The sequence below is a fragment of the Meriones unguiculatus genome, chromosome 17, assembly GCF_030254825.1.
Source record: "Meriones unguiculatus strain TT.TT164.6M chromosome 17, Bangor_MerUng_6.1, whole genome shotgun sequence".
NCBI lineage: Eukaryota > Metazoa > Chordata > Mammalia > Rodentia > Muridae > Meriones > Meriones unguiculatus.
Window position 1 is genome coordinate 5,434,889 of NC_083364.1, and position 16,051 is coordinate 5,450,939.

The 16,051-nt window shown below is 56.6% G+C and overlaps 2 protein-coding genes across 8 annotated transcripts; both read left to right on the forward strand.

Moving 5' to 3' along the window:
• The first annotated feature begins 80 nt into the window (after positions 1-80).
• Arhgef25 (Rho guanine nucleotide exchange factor 25) lies at positions 81-7,090 on the forward strand. 2 transcript variants are annotated; one of them, XM_021657709.2, is made up of 16 exons: positions 81-270; positions 521-635; positions 2,755-2,969; positions 3,098-3,193; positions 3,669-3,745; positions 3,901-3,967; positions 4,141-4,244; positions 4,416-4,485; positions 4,594-4,683; positions 4,772-4,864; positions 5,017-5,067; positions 5,240-5,317; positions 5,512-5,712; positions 5,828-6,008; positions 6,250-6,461; positions 6,659-7,090. In XM_021657709.2, exons 1-16 carry the CDS (start codon positions 172-174, stop codon positions 6,764-6,766), a joined length of 1,857 nt encoding a protein of 618 aa, XP_021513384.1. In that variant the 5' UTR covers positions 81-171; the 3' UTR covers positions 6,767-7,090. The 2 variants fall into 2 exon arrangements, with proteins under 2 accessions (XP_021513384.1, XP_021513391.1); XM_021657716.2 differs by lacking the exons at positions 81-270; positions 521-635 and adding an exon at positions 1,173-1,867.
• Positions 7,091-8,066: 976 nt separating this feature from the next.
• Slc26a10p (Solute carrier family 26 member 10) lies at positions 8,067-16,047 on the forward strand. Of its 6 annotated transcripts, XM_060370968.1 has the most exons (19): positions 8,067-8,202; positions 9,078-9,309; positions 9,728-9,838; positions 10,497-10,654; positions 10,870-11,034; positions 11,271-11,423; positions 12,105-12,187; positions 12,311-12,458; positions 12,546-12,659; positions 13,513-13,590; positions 13,685-13,780; positions 14,199-14,305; positions 14,376-14,445; positions 14,511-14,627; positions 14,730-14,751; positions 14,831-14,913; positions 15,195-15,249; positions 15,334-15,440; positions 15,910-16,047. In XM_060370968.1, exons 3-19 carry the CDS (start codon positions 9,730-9,732, stop codon positions 15,940-15,942), a joined length of 1,698 nt encoding a protein of 565 aa, XP_060226951.1. In that variant the 5' UTR covers positions 8,067-8,202; positions 9,078-9,309; positions 9,728-9,729; the 3' UTR covers positions 15,943-16,047. The 6 variants fall into 6 exon arrangements, with proteins under 6 accessions (XP_060226951.1, XP_060226950.1, XP_021513322.2 ...); XM_021657647.2 differs by lacking the exon at positions 8,067-8,202 and having other exon boundaries at positions 8,938-9,309; positions 14,520-14,627; XM_060370966.1 differs by lacking the exon at positions 8,067-8,202 and having other exon boundaries at positions 8,938-9,309; positions 14,520-14,627; positions 14,733-14,751.
• Positions 16,048-16,051: the final 4 nt, after the last annotated feature.

Here is a 16,051-nt window from a genome sequence, read left to right on the forward strand (position 1 = left end):
GGAGAAGGGCGCTACCCCTTCTGCGAAGTTCGGCCGCGGTGGGAGTCGGGGCGGAGCCGGGCGGGGGGCGGATTCAGCTGTAGCAACTCCCCGGACGCACGCAGGCCTCAAGAGCCCCCAGCTTCCGTGGTCCCTCAGCCCTGAAACCTGAAGCAGGGCAGGGGGTCCAGTATGAAGCCCCCGGACCGCCCCACCCCTGGCCGCACTGACCGGATACTGGGGGTCATGGGGGGCATGCTGCGCGCATGCGCCGTACCCAGGCAGGAGGGGGTAAGGAGGGACCTCGGATGGGGTCGGGGGTCTTCAGGGGACTTCAGGAGAATTGCACTCCACGACTCAGTTTACTCGCAAACAAAAGTTATATAGAGCAGTTGCAGGGATCCCTGAGTTCAGTTATGAAGGCCTTAGGCCAAGTTCGTGTTGATCCTTTCAGAAAAATGTGCATTTTGACAGGAGGAAGAGGGGGAAGGGAGGTCAAGGCAGCCTAGGAGGTGGTTCCTTACAGCGATTGTCTCCGCAGCCCCCGAAAAGAGATCCCTTAGGGCCCGCGAGTACCAAGACAGAGAGTGATTGCACGGAGGAGGCTCAGACAGGGGAGCGCCAGCGTGAGGTCCTCGCCTGGGCTCCGCAGCCCGGTAAGAGCTTGGGTGGGGCACAGCTGGCCATCCTGCGCGAAGTGGGGACTTCAGATAGGTTCTGTTCATGTTAATATAAAGGTTTGCACCTAGTTTGCACGGGACCATTAAATCGCAGACACCACGCTTCTCTTCGCCTTTCAGCACGATGTGTGTCCTCACTTCGGCGGGTCCTGAGCCCCCGAAGGCTGAGCGGAGTGTCCCCGCGCCTCACCCCTGGCCCTCGGCCAGCTCGGGCGCCCGGACTTCGCCTTAATTGGTGATTAGTTTTAGCTGGAGTGCTGGGGCCTGGAGGAAAGGAGGGTCGGGGGGAGAGGGCGGCACCTGGGCTGTGTTCCCTACAAAGTGTTCCCCATACACGCATGCTTTGCGTGGGGCGGGGGCAGACAGCCAGAACCCCAGACCGTTTCACACGCGCCCGGCCCCATCCAGCGAACCCTTCATCTCGTAGGCCGAGGCGGACCCCACCTCCAGGATCCTCTCCCAGCCCGGCGCCCCGCAGTCTCGGCTGGGGATGCCAGCGGGAGCAGGATCTTGAGCAGGGAAGCCCAGGCCGGGGAGGAGGGTGGAGGCCTCGGGACGTGGGGTGGGAGCGTGGCGGTGCCTGGGGGTGGGGGCTGGGGGACGGCGGGAGAGGCGGAGCCGGCCCCAGAGGCCCCTCCCCGCGGCGGCTCGGCGGCCCGGCCTGTTATTCCCTTCGCCGCTCGCTCCGACCCGCGCGGCTCCAGTGGCTCGGGAGTCGGCCCCGCAGCTCCCCGCCCGGGCCTAGAGCCACCTCTGAGCCGAGGCCGGAGACGGAGCTGGAGCGGCTGTCGCATCCCGGCCGGCCCTCCCCCCCTGTCCCTTCCTCTGGCTGGACATCTGGACCCTGGGCCCCGCACCACCAGGATTCCGGAAACCCTCCCCGCCCCACTCCACGGCCCAGCCCCGCACGGCCCTCCCCCCAGACTCCCCTGCCTCGACTTCCGTCTACTCCTGGACCCCCTGCTTCCCGTCCCTTCCCTCCGCCCCCTCCCCAAGCCTGGACCCCGGAGGGAGGGAGGGGGGTGTGCGCCCTGCGCCGTCCCCGCCCCGCCCCCCGTGATTCCCCCTGCATGGCTGGCCCGGGTGGAGGGTGTGGGGGGGCCCGGGCGCCATGCGGGGGGGTCACAAAGGGGGTCGCTGTGCCTGTCCCCGTGTGATTCGAAAAGTGCTGGCAAAATGCGGCTGCTGCTTCGCTCGGGGGGGACGTGGTGAGTGCGAGATCTGGGGGCGGGGGCCAGCATTGAGTTGGGGGGCGGCTAGAGCTGGGGTTTAGGGCATCTGCTTACTCTGACCCCACGGATTTAGGGCTGGAGCCTGTAAGTGGGTTTTCCAGGAAAGTGCTTTAACAGGATTTCTAAGGTCCTTTCTACTTCTAGATTTATACTGACTCAAGCTGAGGAAACTGAAGAAGGGTCGGAGGACTCATTTCTTTCCTATAATCAACCAGCTAGGAGGAAAAATTCTCTCATGATCTTATTAGGCCCGGAACCTTGTGTCTTCCCTCACTTGACTGAAAGTCTTCCTGAAAGGGCCCAGAGGATGATGAACTGGAGGGGGGGTGAGAGGGTACCTATCTGTGAGGGGTTTATTAGAACTCTAATCGCAGCTCTTCTTAATTGTTGGCAAACATAACCTTGCCCAGCTGTCCTCCCTGCCCCGAGTTGTACTGGAGAGGTGGGCTGTCCAAAACAAAAAATTTTTATATAGTGTTTCCTGCAGTGGGAGGGGAGGGACCTGGGGGTGGCAGACAGCTAAGTTCTTTTGTTCTCACCCCTCTCTGGGAGAATGGTCTGTACCATTGGAAGGGGGAGTGTTGTAGGAAGGCAGATGGCCACCCCCCAGTTCCCAGTATTTGCCCAGATGGCTGCCCCCACCCCCATATCTGTGCTGTTCAGGGTATGGGGAACCTCCACAGAGAACTGGAGGAGTACAGGCCTAGGAGCCAGGTGTGGCCTGCCCTTCCTCCCCAGGGTGCCATCGCAGAGATTTCCAACCTCACTAACCCAAGTGAGGGAACCCTGGAAGACAGGATCTGAATAGTATGGAGGGGACAGTCTCCTAAGACCCTAAGTCCTGCCTCCCCTCCCCCCATTAGAATCCTGTTCCATCGCTGGCAGTGAGGGGAGCATGTCAGCCTCTGCTGTCTCAGGCCTGGCTGCCCTGTCTGGCCCCAGCTCTGGCCTCAGCTCTCATCCTTGTTCTCCGGTGCCCCCTGCACCGGTAACTGGCCTGAGGAGATGGTTGGAACATTCTAGACATTGTCTCGGTGTGGAAACTGAGGCAAACAGTGGTCAAACAGGACAATATGAGGTGAGCAGGTAGTGCCACAGAAGAAAGATGCTGGGAAAGAGGATGGGTTGGGGTCACTGGCCACTGGGGAACCTACAACCTCAGTAGTTCATCACTGGACCTCGGTCACTGGACCTCTCTCTGTCCAGAGCTGGATGCTGGAGCCGACTCTAGCCACAGGAGAGGAGTTGCCAGAGCTAACCTTACTGACTACATTGTTGGAGAGACCTGGAGACAAGGCGCAGGTATGAGGAAACAGCCAGGCATGTAGTGTGCGCCTGTTCAGGCCAACCTCAGCCACATAGCAAGTTTCAGGCTGTCTGTGCTGTGAGATCATGTTTCAAAATCGGACTCAGTCCCAACTTTAGTTCCTAGCACCCAGGTCCTGTGACTCAAAACTGCCTCTATCTCCAGCTCCAAAGTACCCAGCACCCCCTTCTGGTCTCTGTGGGTACCTACACACACATGTCCCCCAGACATCGTGATGATAAATCTTAAGCCATGTGTGGTGACCCACACCTTCAATCTCAGCACTCCAGGGGTAGGTGGATCTCTGAAGGTTCAAGGCCAGCCTGCTTTATATAGCAAGTTTCAAAATAGACAGAACTACCTAGAGAGACCCTGTCTCAAAACAAATCTTAAAAAAAAAAAAAAAATGGAATGAATGAATACAGATCTGAGAAGGCTCTCCTCACTGCCCTGGGATGTTTTTCCTTCCAGCCACCTGAAGAGGAAACTTTGTCTCAGGCTCTTGAGAGTGAGGAAGAACAGAAGAAGGCGGCCCTGGAAAGAAGTATGTAAGTTCAGAATGTACTGTGGTTGCTGGACTTCCACAAGAGCTCTCCCATTTCCCAGCCGTCTGAGGTGGTGATGGAAGTGTGGGAAAAACTGCTAATCTAAGGCTGTGGCCTTTCAGGAGTGACAGTATTCCTTTCTTCCTTGCGCTCCCTAGGTTTGTCCTGAGCGAGCTAGTAGACACAGAAAGAATGTATGTGGATGACCTGGGGCAGATTGTCGAGGTAACTCTCCGCTCTCCTTCTGAGCCACGGCCTGTTGATCCTTCCCTCTGCCTAGGGGTGTTTTCAAGAGATGGTCGCCTGGGCCGCCTCCTTAGGCCCCACTACTTCTGGACTTCGTCCGAGCTTCCCGGAGCCCGGTTTACACTCATAGCCCCATCTGATTCTTCCCACAGGGTTACATGGCTACCATGGCTGCTCAGGGGGTCCCTGAGAGTCTTCGAGGTCGTGACAGGATTGTGTTTGGGAACATTCAGCAGATCTATGAGTGGCACCGAGAGTGAGTGATGGAACCCGAGCTGGGTGCTGGGGAAGGGCCATCATCTTGTATCTCTCTATCCTAGATTCTGCACCTGACCCTCGGGTCCACCGTGACACAAGGAGCCCTCTGGGGTTTTCTAGGGAGAGTGACTAGGGCGTATAACTGAAAAGACTCTCTCAACTCTTCCAGCTATTTCCTGCAGGAACTGCAGCAGTGTTTGAGCGATCCTGATTGGTTGGCTCAGCTGTTCATCAAACATGTGAGGCTGGGCCCTGGCAGGGGAAGGGCTTGGGGTGGGTCTGGGCTCTGTGGAAGTGTGCCTGCTTTGGTCGTCACCCTCTTTGCCTTTTCCAATATTCTCCGCTAGGAGCGCCGGCTGCACATGTATGTGGTATACTGTCAGAATAAGCCGAGGTCAGAACATGTGCTGTCAGAATTTGGAGACACCTACTTTGAGGTCAGTAGCTGTGGTGCCTTGGGAGGAGGGGCAGAATCAGCATGAACAGGCTTCTCAGGATACATAGCTACCCTGTCCCTGTTCCCAGGAGCTCAGACAGCAGCTGGGACACCGTCTGCAGCTCAATGACCTCCTCATTAAACCGGTGCAGCGAATTATGAAATACCAGCTGCTGCTCAAGGTCAGGACCCCCACAGGCCCTGGGGACACAGCTGGCTGGGACAGGCATTTCCTCAGTTATCTTCAGGGTTCTGAAGGCTCACAGTGGTCCTCTCCTGTGTCCCCAGGGTTGGATATGAGCAGACGCTCCCTAACCACTTCTTTATGTTGTAGGATTTTCTAAAATATTATCGCAGAGCTGGGATGGATACTGAAGAGCTGGAGGTGAGATCCCTAGGACACTGTCTCTACCTTATCCTCCTTGTCTCTGGGTGGTTCAGGGATGCCTGGTTTTGGTGATGTGTGGAGAGGCAGGTGTCTGACTCTCCTGAGAGGAGGCCTCTTTGCCAGAGATGACTTCTTTGACTAACAATGCCCCTCTTCACTTACATCCCAGCAAGCTGTGGAGGTCATGTGCTTTGTACCCAAGCGCTGCAATGACATGATGTCCCTGGGAAGACTTCGGGGATTTGAGGTATGGGATTGGGACACCATACAGCAGTAAAGAGCTCTTGTGCTCGCGTCTTAGCACTCTGGATCCTTACAAGTAATTACCTTTTTCCCACCAGGGTTAGTTGGGAGTGTTGGGGATGGGAGAGGGACAGAGAAGCTGATGCCCTCTTCAAACTCTTCTTGTGCTTTCTCAGAGGCCATATCCTTTGGTTCCAGGGAAAACTGACTGCTCAGGGGAAGCTCTTGGGCCAGGACACATTCCTGGTTACAGAGTCTGAGGCTGGGGGTCTGCTTTCTTCCCGGGGTCGAGAGAGACGCGTCTTCCTGTTTGAGCAAATCGTCATCTTCAGTGAGGCCCTTGGAGGAGGAGGCCGAGGTGGCACACAGCCTGGCTATGTATACAAGAGCAGCATCAAGGTTGGGAGGGGCAATAGGGAAGAAGCAGATGGGATTGGGTGAGGCGGCACGATGCCTGGCTCTTGGGGCTGGCGGAGGGGCTGGCTGAATCTGAGGAGTGCCTCTGCCAATGCAGGTGAGCTGCCTAGGACTGGAGGGAAGCCTCCAAGGCAATCCTTGCCGCTTTGCACTGACCTCTAGGGGGCCAGAAGGTGGCATTCAACGCTATGTTCTGCAGGCTTCAGACCCTGCAGTCAGTCAGGCCTGGATCAAGCAAGTTGCCCAGATCCTGGAAAGCCAGCGTGATTTTCTCAATGGTGAAGCTCCCATCCTCCCTCTACTGTGGGCTCCCAAAGCCACTCCCGAACCCCTCCGCACCTGCCCAGGCTTCAACCCTGGCTTCTTTGACCCTGGCTTCACCCAGCATCCTCTAAAGTTCTAAACACCTTACACTGGCTAACAGGAGGACAAGCAAATGGTGGGGCAGGGGGAGGAGGGAAAAGCAGAGAAAGTGGTCTGTCTCTGCCATCATATATTTCTGTTCCTGCCTTGTCCCAGCATTGCAGTCACCCATTGAATACCAGAGACGAGAGAGCCAGACCAACAGCCTGGGGCGCCCCGGAGGGCCTGGGGTAGGGAGCCCAGGGAGAATGGCGCCTGGAGACCTGGCCCAGGTCAGCATGCACACACCCATCAATGGCTCTCTTCCTTCCCTGCTGCTTTTGCACAAAAGGGAGGTGCCTAGAGCACCCTTGCCCTTGGATACACAGGTATGAGAAATGGTTTCCTACTAGGGCAGAAAAGGGAGGGCATTTGTGTCTCTTCCCCACATCTCCTTTCTCCCACCACCTTTTGTGTGACTTTCCTACTCTTCATCCTGGCCTTCTGTTTAATTCTGGGGAGGAGGTGGCCTGGTTAGGGAAGGCTGGTGGCCTTTGCTGATCCTCTGACTTGAATCTTTCCTCAGGCTTTCAGTGATACCCTCCAGACTCCTCATGGCTCTCCAGCCCTCCCAACTATGAGCACTCCTCCCTGCCAGGCCAGGCTTGCCAAGCTGGACGAAGATGAGCTGTGAGGGGTGAAAGCCTTGGGAGCAGTGTTGACTGATTCCTCCAGGAATTTGGGGAAAATCCTGGCGATGTGCCAGAGTCCCTTCCTCCTGGTGTGTGGAAGATGGGAAAGACTGGGAGGAAGATTAACATGAACCTAGAAAGGACTCTTTTCTGCCCAAGGAACACAGGATCCGGCAGCCCCACCCCATGCATGCACCATGACCCCCTCAACTGGAGGATGTGTAGGGGATTGGAGGGAGGGGTAGGGCAGGGACCAGATAGAAATTATCGGGTTTGGTTGTGATTTTGTTTTCTGGTTTTCTGTGAATAAAAGTTTTGCTATATCACCGAGGCTGCTGCCCTCTCAGTGGGGAGATGATGAGGCTACAGTGAGGAGGGCAAGGTTGCCATTAAAGTAGTGTGAAAGAGATCTGCTGGTCCTGTCGTTTGAGGGCCTGACGATAAGAAAAGGGTGGAAGCCGGGAGGTGCTGGTGCACACTGCCCACGCACTGCGGAGGCAGAGGCAGCTAGATCTCGTGCATTGGAGGCCAGCCTGGTCTACAGAGCCAGACTCTCAGAAACAAAGAGGTCGGTAGAAGAAAAACTCTTACCCTTGTTCCTCACTTGTAATTTCACCATCTCTCAGGCCAGACCTCAGCTTAGGGAAAACTCTAGAGTTACCTTAGTGTACTCTCCCCTTTTTTAGAGCCTTCCGGGCCTAAGGTTCTAGATTTACTCTTTGGTCCAAACTCCACCAAAGGCTCCCTATGCTGTGACTCTCTACTGTCCCCAACACCGAGATCCAAAAGTACAAAGCACCCAAGTACCTTTCCTCTCTGGCTTCCATGCTCTGCCGGAGAACGGGGAGGTGGAGGGTCTCCCGAGTTGTCTTTGCCATCTCGGGGGTTAAGGGAAGGTTTGTCCACACCACACAGGAGTGAATTCTTTAAATCCAGAGCTGTAGATGGTTTTGCCCCTCCCAACTTCTGGCACAGCCCCTGGAACAGGGACAACCAAGCCTGCAGAAACTCCAGATGCCTGCCTGTGGATCCCTAGGTATCTGTGTGTCCACCGTGTCCATCAGTCCCCTGGGCTCAGTCACATGTACTGGGGCTTCCTCAGCAGACAATAGACCACTGGGGTGGGAGGGTGAGGAGGTACAGGAGCCTCCCTGTGGGCCACAGATCCTTTGGCTGACAATGAGGGGAGGGATTATAAGGGGGGGGGACAGGACATGAGGCCCAGATAAGATTTCTGGGGAACAATTGGAGGAATTGAAGAGAAGAGGCCCACCCTCCCTATACCCCACCCTTGGCTTTGGGGTCACGAACTGAGAGGACCACAGAGTGAGGGGGGGTCTGCCAAAGTACCTTTGAATGGAGGAGGGAATGACAGCAAACAGCAGATCCTGGGACTCACGACCTTTGTGACTCTTCAGGGACCACAGGGGTGCATGAGGTGAGAGGGTGGCCCCTTTGTGCCCACCAGTGCCAGTGATAATGGGGTAGCCAAGGCAGCACGGGCTACAGTCTCGGCAGCATGTGTCATGCCCTTAGTTTAAATGCGTACTTTTAAATGCCTACTTTGAGAATAAAACCGGGTATACCAAACAGTGTTTTAGGACTTTGGGGCTCCTGACAAATAAAATAAAAAAATTCCTTGTTAGTTCAATCTTTCCCCTAAACCAGGACCAGCCACCTCTATCAGGGGTGTCCCTGTCGCTGCTCACTGTGTAATAGCTTACAAAACTGCTGATGTCACACAAAAGCCTCGTGCTTTTCTTGGGGCAAGCTTGCCACATGACGAATGAGGTTTGGGTGGGGATCCTAGCTGGTGGTGAACTTTGTGTTCTAGTGATGGGGTAACCCCAAAGAACCATCTCTGTCTTTGCTCAAAGTGCAAAGGAAGAAAGTCGTGTCCGCCCCCACTCCCCCCCACCCCCCGCCCCATGAAGAGGTGAGGATCGTTAGAAGTGCCTGTGGGCCTCTTATCTCTCAACGCCGGCATATCGGCCCCCAGGTTCTTAGGCAGTCAGATCCGGTTAAGGTCTGAGGAAATGCCTTTAACATAGGGACTTTTCCACCCAAGCCTGACCCAAGGAGGCACTCGAGAGAGCACTCCCTACAGGTCCGGATTGGACCCTGCCTTATGGAGGCGGGCTCAGGGCTGATGGGCCAGGGGGCTATTTAAGACTCGGAGATGAAGCAGGGGCCAAGGACAAAATGAGTGGGACACTTGTCTCTGGGACCTGCGCAGGTCCGGAAGAGGTTTCCGACCTTCAGTCTCCGCTGAGCTCAAGGTTCAGGGAGCCTCTCACCCACGCTCGCTTCCAGGAGCTCTTCGGGGGCGCAGAGCCGGAGCCTGAGCTACCACCAGAGCCCGGCTTACCCTGGCTGTGCAGGCTGTGGAGGAGGCGAGCCCGCGCCTGTTCTGGGCCGGGGGCGTGGCGCGTGCTGCTGGCTCGGCTGCCCCCGCTGCACTGGCTGCCCCATTACCGCTGGCGAGCCTGGCTGCTTGGAGATGCTGTGGCTGGCGTGACAGTGGGCGTTGTGCACGTGCCCCAGGGTGAGAGGCCCCAACTCCAGCCTGTCGGGGTTCCAAGCTATGGGGGCGGGGGCTTCCAGGGAGGAGTCCTGGGCAGCAGTGAGGTGGTGGGTGAGTGGCCCTGCAAGGGGGAAGGACCAGGGAGGGGGAATTGGAGGTTCAGTTTGGGAGGACTGTGGGACCCTATCACAATTCCCCACCCCCATCCGTCCTCATCTGTGCAGTCCTGTGAGACCTCTTGGGCTCTGTTCTGCCTCAGAGAATCGGAGAGAGGCACAAAACCTGCCACCCAGGACGTGGGCACGAATCTGTGACCTCCCACTGAGCATCTTGTGGCCCCCCACTGAGGCCCGTTAACCTCTCAGTTCCGCAGCGGTGCCCGGAGGCTGTGGAGGGAGCCCGCCCCGCCTCCACACCTTTCCTCCCGCGTCTTCCCTAGGCATGGCTTTTGCCCTCCTGACCTCGGTGCCCCCAGTGTTCGGACTCTACACTTCTTTCTTTCCGGTCCTCATCTACAGTTTGCTGGGCACTGGGAGACACCTGTCCACTGGTGAGTGGCCAGACTGCCCATGACTTCTCTTGGAGCCTTTTTGAGACTGGCTCTCACTGAATGGTCTTGGCTGGTGTGTGACGCTCCCCCAGACCAGGTGGTCTCAAACTCAGACATCACCTGCCTCTGCCCCCTCCACGAGTGGGCCAGACACACCCTGGCAAGGCTGCTACTTGAAAGCTTTGGGGTTCTATTTCCCTCTGCCACTTTCATTCACCTACTTGCCACCTTTCCCGGGATCCCCAACCCTCCCCCCTTTGCCCAGAACTCTGTGGCCTCCAGGCTTGCATGAGTGGGTACAGAGGCTGGAGTTTGCGTGGATCTCCTTGTCCCCTGTGTAATTTGGTTAAAAGGAACAACTTCTGGCCTTGAAGGGACAGAGGTGCACAGTAGGCACAGGGTCTCCTAAGAGCCTGTGGAGGGGGCGCATTTTGCCCGTGGGTGCACTTTTCCTCTCTGCCCACGGAGTCTGACTCCAGGGTCTTCAAATAGGCAGCTACCTTCAAAGAGAGTGGAGCCAACAGCCACACGCGAGGCTCCAGAACAGTGGAGTCCCGGCTGCTGCTCTGCCCAGGCTGCAGGCCTGCTAATCTCTGCCCTTGGCCTGCCAATCTCTGCCCTTGGCCTGCCAATCTCTGCCCTTGGCCCACGGCTGCAGGAACGTTCGCAGTGCTCAGCCTAATGACCGGCTCTGTTGTTGAGAGGCTGGTGCCGGAGCCCTTGGCGGGGAACTTCAGCGGAATGGAAAGGGAGCAACTGGGAGCTCGGAGAGCTGGGGCGGCAGCTGCTGTGGCCTTCTGGAGTGGGGCACTGATGGTAAGAGAGGACCCGGTGAGGCCTCCAGGGGACGGATCCCCCCGAAGAGGACCAGAACAGTTGGGTCAGAGGAGGAGGAGAGGTTTGGAACACCGGAACACGCCTCGGGTTCTGGTCCCCAGGGGCAGATGTGCCGTGGGAAAGCCGGACTGCAGCTGGCTGGTCTGTGGGAGATTTCGCATGCCCTACCTCACCTCCCTCCGCCTTCTCTACAGCTGGGGATGTTCATGCTGCAGCTTGGTGTCCTGTCCACCTTTCTATCCGAGCCTGTGGTCAAGGCGCTGACCAGCGGGGCGGCGCTGCACGTGCTGGTGGCCCAGCTGCCCAGCCTCTTGGGATTGTCTCTCCCACGCCAGATCGGCTGCTTCTCTCTCTTCAAGGTGGGGGTGGGGACCAGAAGCCGGGGGGAGGGGGAGGAAGGGCAGCTTGCGGGGAAAGGGACCAGGGGTGAAGCGATAGGCTAGCCACAGGAAAGGAGTGTAGGGAAGCAATGGTGCTACGCGAGGGCGCTGGGGAGGCAGCGCCTTGATGGCGCCGGAAAGAGAGCTTTGCCCGGACCGGTGGGTTGGTGTGGAGCGTGGCGGGGTCAGTTAACACTGGCACCCGGCCTTTGCAGACGCTGGCTGCGGTGCTCACGGCGCTGTCCCGGAGCAGTCCTGCAGAACTGACCATCTCGGCGCTCAGCCTGGCGTTGCTAGTGCCGGTTAAGGAGCTGAACGTGCGATTCCGGGACCGGCTACCCACTCCGATCCCAGGAGAAGTTGTCATGGTGAGGGCGGCCCTAGGTCCCTGCTGCGTGCGGATCCTACCCATCCACCCGGGAGGATCTGGAGGCTGCCGCCCCCTTATGGAATGCGCAGGAGTTACAAGAGAGAGGTCCCCTTGATATGTGCTCTTTTCCAAGCGTCTTTCCAGACCACGTGACCCATCAGAACACCCACATACTCCACCTCCACGCACACCTGTGCGCGAGGGCGCTGGGGGGCGGCGCCTTGATGGCCGCCGGAAAGAGACCCACCTCCCGCTCGAGCCCCAGGCCTTTTTTGCAGTCTACTTCCTCCCCACTGCACTTTTTTTCTCCCTCTCCCTATGGGCCTCTCACTGTAATTCACTGTATCTCCCTTTCATTGCCCTAGATCACTCTCTTCCTGCGTAAATGAACGTCAGGGCTTCCCACAGGTAACTCAGATACGCTCAGATACAGTCCAGCCTCTCCACTTAGGATGGCTGAAGTGACACCGTGTGTCTGTGTCCTGTTCATCCATCCAAAGGACCTCTCTTAGGGCCTTTGTCTGTCTCTCTAGACACAAACACTGTGCCTCTTCCTTCACTGTAGGTGAGATAGTCCGTGGCTTCAGCAACTGCTACGCTTTGAGACCACACAAACCTCTTCTAGCCTCTTGCCAAACGCCCCACCGCTTTCTAAGCCCTAACGTGTTACTTTTTTCAGGTGCTCCTGGCCTCCGTGCTTTGCTTCACTTCTTCCCTGGACACAAGATACAATGTCCAGGTGGTGGGACTATTGCCTAGAGGGTGAGAGAAGGAAGTCACCAGCTTTTTTGTCTCCCACAGATACCCCCCGATCCTATTTCCCCTGTCCTCCAGTTTCCTGTAGCACCCAGCCCATCCTTATCATGGATCTCCCTCCCTCTCTAGATTTCCCCAACCCCTCCTCCCGACCCTGGGTGAGCTGCCCACGCTACTGGCCGACTCGCTGCCCATCGCACTGGTTGCTTTTGCTGTGTCTGCCTCCCTGGCCTCCATCTATGCAGACAAGTATAGCTACACCATTGACCCCAACCAGGTGTGACTCTGGTTGCGTCAGAATTAACCCCTTCTTGGCCTGCTCCCCAGGCCTGTCTCCCCCCTTCATCCCACTGCATCCTTCTAGGAACTCTTGGCCCACGGTATCTCCAACCTCATTTCCTCTCTCTTCTCTTGCTTTCCCAACTCGGCCACCCTGGCTACAACCAGCTTATTAGTGGATGCTGGTGGGAATACACAGGTAAGAGGACATCCTGGGGTGAAGAGAAAGGATGGGACATCCAGACAGGGCAGGCAGCTGAGGGGGGAAACAGGTGGATTCTCCACTGGCATCTGTGTGTTAGAGGATGGGAAGGAGGGAAGGCATTATAAAGAGGAGGGGTAGTCAGCCATGGGGCTGCATGAGGATCTCTGCAGGCTGTAAGCACTGACAAAAGCTATGATGCTTTAGATGTAATTAAAAATAAAACAACAGTTGGGTGTTGCATCACATACCCAGGATTCTGGAACTAGGAAGGCTGACTGAAGTGAGAGGGATCAAGGCAGGCTGGGTACATAGAGACTGCATCGGAGCAGAGCTGCTGTGCTGGGGAGATGGCTTAGTTCAGGACAGGAGTTCAGTTCTCCAGCTCTATGGCCATGGTGACCTGTCTTGATAGAGATAGGGGATAGGGTGCCCTGGGCCAAGGGACTAGCTAGGCTGTCTCAAAAGGATCTCTTAAAAAGAAAAAGAAAGAAATATTACACACCACTCTCTCCCTAGTATTTTTTATTTTCCCTATTTTGTTGGTTTCCTAAGCAGGTGTTAACCTGTTTGTCAAGTCATCAGCATCAAAAGGATCTTTTCAGATGGAGGTGGGCTACAAGATGAGGGAGGGTGAACTGCACACATCTGGGAGAGATTGGCAAGTGATAGGCATTTGAGTGGGAGAGGGGCTAGGTGACTGGCAGAACCATCAAGTAGTGGGTGAGAAGGACTTGTGTCTGTGTGGCAGGAGGGGAATTTCTGAGCCAGGCTAGCCAGGAAGAGCAGCTCCCACCCAGGCGGGGGTGGAGGAGGGGCTCCCTCCCTGTCTGTCTTCCCTTCCCTGCAGCTGGCGGGCCTCTTCTCCTGTATGGTGGTCCTGTCGGTGCTGCTGTGGCTGGGACCCTTCTTCTACTATCTGCCCAAGGTAGAGGGAGAACAGGCACCCACTGTGCTTGCCTGAGTGGGACTGCGGGGTTCCGGAACCCCTGTCCTGACGGAGGCCTGTCTCCTGTCTCAAGGCTGTCCTGGCCTGCATCAACATCTCCAGCATGCGTCAGATGCTCTTCCAGGTGCAGGAGCTTCCACGGCTGTGGCACATCAGCCGCGTGGACTTTGTGAGAAACAGCATTACCCCAGGGTCCCCCCCCCCCATCTCCTGCTTCTGCTGTGGACCAAAGCTGACCATCCTAAGTTCTCTAAACCATGCAGCCTTCAAGACAAAGACCGCATACATTTGTCAGGGAAAAGGAAAGGGGTGGGATGTGAGCTCAGCAGGTCTGAGTGTTTGCTTGGGGATATTTTGGGTAGTTCTGAAGATTGAACCTGGAACCTTATGAACATTGGGAGAGTTCTCTACTGCTGAACTACACTCACAGTCCAGACCTCCCAACTGGCACAGGGTCTGATGTCAAATTTGGCGTGTTTACTTTAAGTGATCCCACCATGCTTTCCTTCTCCTGGGTCACCCTTACTCATATTTGTCCTTGATCCTGTGTTTCTTCTGGGGAATCTACCCATATCCATGTCCCCCAGGCTGTGTGGATGGTCACGTGGGTAGCTGTGGTGACCTTGAATGTGGACCTGGGCCTGGCTGTAGGTGTGATCGTTTCTATGGTGACAGTGCTCTGCCGAACCCAGAGGTGAGCGCAGTGGTGATGAGGGGAGGACCAGCCAGGCTAGGCTGGGATCTGACCCCAGCCTCCTCCCTAGGGTGCAGTGCCTGCCACTTGGACTGGCTGCGGGGACTGAGATCTACAGACCACTCAGAGAGAACCACAAGGTGAGCTGCAGCTGGAGAGGGGAGGCGTGACCAGGCAGGGGGTGTCTGACCTTCTTACCCCGCAGCTCCTCCAGGTTCCGGGTCTCTGTATCCTGAGCTACCCAGCACCACTCTACTTTGCAACCCGAGGGCAGTTCCACCGCATCATGGAGTGGCGCCTGGGGCTCGCAGAAAGAAGCAGGGTGAGGGCCTTGGTCACGGAGGAGTGAGGACCCCCCGGGATTGGGAGGCCTGTACCTTCTGGGTGCGGTACCCGCAACCCTGTCGCTTTTCTCTGTTTGTAGCAGGGTGGTCTACCTGACAAAGGTGAGCTGGGGTGACAAAGACGGAGATTTGGTAACAAACTACAGACGCGCCCAGGTACTCCCGCCTCCCCCCATCGTAGGTGCTGAGCCCATCAGAGTGGTGGTCCTGGACTTCGGTGGCATCCCCTTTGCAGATGCCGCGGGGGCCAGGGAGGTAGTCCAGGTAAGGGAGCGAGAAACTAAGGAGAAACTCCTCTCATCCCTCTCATCCCCTTTTACATTTATTTTTATTTTTTTTATGCACATTGGTGTTTTGACTGCATATATCTCTATGAGGGGGTTAGAGCCCCTCGTTACCTACAGTTGTGAGCTGCTGTGTGGGTGCTGGGAATTGAACCCAGGTCCTCTGGAAGAGCGGCCAGTGCTCTTAACTGCTGAGCCATCTCTCTAGCCTCCCCCTCATACCCCTGATTTAGGTTTAACCCCTTTGTCTGATTCCCACAGCTCGCCAGGCGATGCCAGGAAGCTGGGATCTGTCTTCTTCTGGCTCAGTGTAATGGTGTGTGGTGTGAGGAACAGCAGGGCGGGAGATGGGAGGAGGGATTCTCGGGCGGGCCCAGCGCCTGACACCGTTCCCACACAGCCTTGGTGCTGGAGACCCTGACCCGGGCGGGGCTCCTGGATAGAATGACTCCGGAACAACTCTTTGTGAGTGTCCAGGATGCCGCTGCACATGCGCTGGAGAGACTGGTGAGGGCTGGGAGCACGAAGAGGGCTGAGGGCTGGGAGCATGGCGAGTGGGAGCTGGGAGGTGCTGGGCGAGGGGAAGGGGGAGGCTGAGCAGATGAGAACTCTGGAGACAAGACCGAGGAGGAACAAGCGGATATAGGGAGAAGCTGCCTAGAAGGCGGGAGGCAAAGGCGGGTACACCCTTAGTCCCTACATGGGAAGCAGAGGCAGGAGGATTTCTATGAGTTTGAAGCCAGCCTGGCCTACATAGGAGGTCTAGGACAGCCAGAGATATAGAGCCCCTAACTTAAAAAACAAAACCAATCAACCAACAAACAAAAACCAGCCAAGTTTGGGGCTCTGGACCACCCTTTAGCGATGGTGAAGAACTCAGCCAAGGTTTCCAAAGGGCTGATATGCTCCCTGAGCACTGGTGAGTCTCAGAGTGTGTGGTAACTGGCATTCCTACACTGTCCGTTTTCTTCTCCAGAAACCCACTGGCCCAAAGATTTGCACAGTGTGAGTCTGACCAAGCTCCCTTGGAGTGTGAGAGACCCAGCAGCACATGTGAGGAAGACCACGGTCCCTGAATTCCCCTAACGCAACCAATAAAACGAAGCTAAGAGTTTCTG